The 3,884-nt window shown below is 43.4% G+C and overlaps 1 protein-coding gene across 1 annotated transcript in view; it reads right to left on the bottom strand.

Moving 5' to 3' along the window:
- Window positions 1–3,884, bottom strand: part of LOC108800761 (kalirin-like) — a 168,658-nt gene that overhangs the window by 12,383 nt on the left and 152,391 nt on the right. The window contains exons 29-31 of the mRNA XM_018572755.1: window positions 3,649–3,718; window positions 247–336; window positions 72–164 (exon numbers count right to left, since the gene is read on the bottom strand). Of these exons, the coding sequence (XP_018428257.1) occupies window positions 72–164; window positions 247–336; window positions 3,649–3,718 (253 nt within the window). The remainder of the gene's footprint in view (window positions 1–71; window positions 165–246; window positions 337–3,648; window positions 3,719–3,884) is intronic.

Below are 3,884 nucleotides of genomic sequence, written 5' to 3'. Positions count from 1 at the left end.
ATTTAGGTAAATGGGGGGAGGGGCCTGATGGCGGCCACCGTGACCACGGCTTCCATGGAGGTCCCTCGTACCTTGAGGAGGAGCTGGTACTTGGTGATCCTCTGCACGGGTTTGATGAGATACGATGAAATGGAATTGGCCAATCCGTGCCGCTGTTGTATCTCCTGGAAAAGCAGAGAGCAGGCGGTCAGGCGGAGAACAACGCACAACGCGCCCGTCAGCCAATCGCATGACGGCGACACTTACATCGAAGAAGGACGCGGCGTGCTCCAGGATCAGCTGGCTGGAGTCCGGCTTGTTCTTACAATACGTCACATACATGTGAAACTTGTCAGCCTGCAAAAGAGGGAACATCCAAGATGGAGAATTAGAGGGGAGACAATGTGACATCAAAGATGAAGAATTAGAGGGGAGACAATGTGACATCAAAGATGGAGAATTAGAGGGGAGACAATGTGATACAAAGATGGAGAATTAGAGGGGAGACAATGTGACATCAAAGATGGAGAATTAGAGGGGAGACAATGTGACATCAAAGATGGAGAATTAGAGGGGAGACAATGTGATACAAAGATGGAGAATTAGAGGGGAGACAATGTGACATCAAAGATGGAGAATTAGAGGGGAGACAATGTGACATCAAAGATGGAGAATTAGAGGGGAGACAATGTGACATCAAAGATGGAGAATTAGAGGGGAGACAATGTGATACAAAGATGGAGAATTAGAGGGGAGACAATGTGACATCAAAGATGGAGAATTAGAGGGGAGACAATGTGACATCAAAGATGGAGAATTAGAGGGGAGACAATGTGACATCAAAGATGGAGAATTAGAGGGGAGACAATGTGATACAAAGATGGAGAATTAGAGGGGAGACAATGTGACATCAAAGATGGAGAATTAGAGGGGAGACAATGTGACATCAAAGATGGAGAATTAGAGGGGAGACAATGTGACATCAAAGATGGAGAATTAGAGGGGAGACAATGTGATACAAAGATGGAGAATTAGAGGGGAGACAATGTGACATCAAAGATGGAGAATTAGAGGGGAGACAATGTGACATCAAAGATGGAGAATTAGAGGGGAGACAATGTGACATCAAAGATGGAGAATTAGAGGGGAGACAATGTGATACAAAGATGGAGAATTAGAGGGGAGACAATGTGACATCAAAGATGGAGAATTAGAGGGGAGACAATGTGACATCAAAGATGGAGAATTAGAGGGGAGACAATGTGACATCAAAGATGGAGAATTAGAGGGGAGACAATGTGATACAAAGATGGAGAATTAGAGGGGAGACAATGTGACATCAAAGATGGAGAATTAGAGGGGAGACAATGTGACATCAAAGATGGAGAATTAGAGGGGAGACAATGTGACATCAAAGATGGAGAATTAGAGGGGAGACAATGTGATACAAAGATGGAGAATTAGAGGGGAGACAATGTGACATCAAAGATGGAGAATTAGAGGGGAGACAATGTGACATCAAAGATGGAGAATTAGAGGGGAGACAATGTGACATCAAAGATGGAGAATTAGAGGGGAGACAATGTGATACAAAGATGGAGAATTAGAGGGGAGACAATGTGACATCAAAGATGGAGAATTAGAGGGGAGACAATGTGACATCAAAGATGGAGAATTAGAGGGGAGACAATGTGACATCAAAGATGGAGAATTAGAGGGGAGACAATGTGATACAAAGATGGAGAATTAGAGGGGAGACAATGTGACATCAAAGATGGAGAATTAGAGGGGAGACAATGTGACATCAAAGATGGAGAATTAGAGGGGAGACAATGTGACATCAAAGATGGAGAATTAGAGGGGAGACAATGTGATACAAAGATGGAGAATTAGAGGGGAGACAATGTGACATCAAAGATGGAGAATTAGAGGGGAGACAATGTGACATCAAAGATGGAGAATTAGAGGGGAGACAATGTGACATCAAAGATGGAGAATTAGAGGGGAGACAATGTGATACAAAGATGGAGAATTAGAGGGGAGACAATGTGACATCAAAGATGGAGAATTAGAGGGGAGACAATGTGACATCAAAGATGGAGAATTAGAGGGGAGACAATGTGACATCAAAGATGGAGAATTAGAGGGGAGACAATGTGATACAAAGATGGAGAATTAGAGGGGAGACAATGTGACATCAAAGATGGAGAATTAGAGGGGAGACAATGTGACATCAAAGATGGAGAATTAGAGGGGAGACAATGTGACATCAAAGATGTAGAATTAGAGGGGAGAAAATGTGACATTATGATGTAGAATTAGAGGGGAGACAATGTGACATAAAGATGTAGAATTAGAGGGGAGACAATGTGACATCAAAGATGGAGAATTAGAGGGGAGACAATGTGACATCAAAGATGGAGAATTAGAGGGGAGACAATGTGACATCAAAGATGGAGAATTAGAGGGGAGACAATGTGATACAAAGATGGAGAATTAGAGGGGAGACAATGTGACATCAAAGATGGAGAATTAGAGGGGAGACAATGTGACATCAAAGATGGAGAATTAGAGGGGAGACAATGTGACATCAAAGATGGAGAATTAGAGGGGAGACAATGTGATACAAAGATGGAGAATTAGAGGGGAGACAATGTGACATCAAAGATGGAGAATTAGAGGGGAGACAATGTGACATCAAAGATGGAGAATTAGAGGGGAGACAATGTGACATCAAAGATGGAGAATTAGAGGGGAGACAATGTGATACAAAGATGGAGAATTAGAGGGGAGACAATGTGACATCAAAGATGGAGAATTAGAGGGGAGACAATGTGACATCAAAGATGGAGAATTAGAGGGGAGACAATGTGACATCAAAGATGGAGAATTAGAGGGGAGACAATGTGATACAAAGATGGAGAATTAGAGGGGAGACAATGTGACATCAAAGATGGAGAATTAGAGGGGAGACAATGTGACATCAAAGATGGAGAATTAGAGGGGAGACAATGTGACATCAAAGATGGAGAATTAGAGGGGAGACAATGTGATACAAAGATGGAGAATTAGAGGGGAGACAATGTGACATCAAAGATGGAGAATTAGAGGGGAGACAATGTGACATCAAAGATGGAGAATTAGAGGGGAGACAATGTGACATCAAAGATGGAGAATTAGAGGGGAGACAATGTGATACAAACATGGAGAATTAGAGGGGAGACAATGTGACATCCAAGATGGAGAATTAGAGGGGACACAATGTGATATAAAGATGGAGAATTAGGAGGGGAGACAATGTGACATCCAAGATGGAGAATTAGAGGGGAGACAATGTGATACAAAGATGGAGAATTAGAGGGGAGACAATGTGATACAAACATGGAGAATTAGAGGGGAGACAATGTGACATCAAAGATGGAGAATTAGAGGGGAGACAATGTGACATCAAAGATGGAGAATTAGAGGGGAGACAATGTGATACAAAGATGGAGAATTAGAGGGGAGACAATGTGATACAAAGATGGAGAATTAGAGGGGAGACAATGTGACATAAAGATGGAGAATTAGAGGGGAAGAGAATGGGACATTGAACGGACCAATAAGAGAAGCTCATTCTCGGGGTTCACAGATCCCCCCAGTTTATGGACACATATAAGGTTCACCCACCCAAGTGACGAAACAATGTCCGACGTCCTCCGGAAGCTGCTCATACTTCTCCAACTCCTTCAAGAAGATGCTGCATGGGAACAGAGAGGATTATGGGTCAGGTCGCTGTGGGAGGGGCTATGTACACTGAGATTGGATGCACTGTCTGGCACCTTAGCAATTGCACCAAACACAGGGGTTCAGTGGACGCGTTAGGGCAGCGTCTCGCCCAGACACCCCTAGATATACCCGGGGGG

This window comes from Nanorana parkeri, unplaced genomic scaffold, assembly GCF_000935625.1.
Source record: "Nanorana parkeri isolate BGI_ZX_2015 unplaced genomic scaffold, ASM93562v1 scaffold2123, whole genome shotgun sequence".
NCBI classification, from domain to species: domain Eukaryota; kingdom Metazoa; phylum Chordata; class Amphibia; order Anura; family Dicroglossidae; genus Nanorana; species Nanorana parkeri.
Note: the sequence above shows the minus strand (reverse complement) of the source record. Positions and strands in the feature narration are given on the sequence as shown.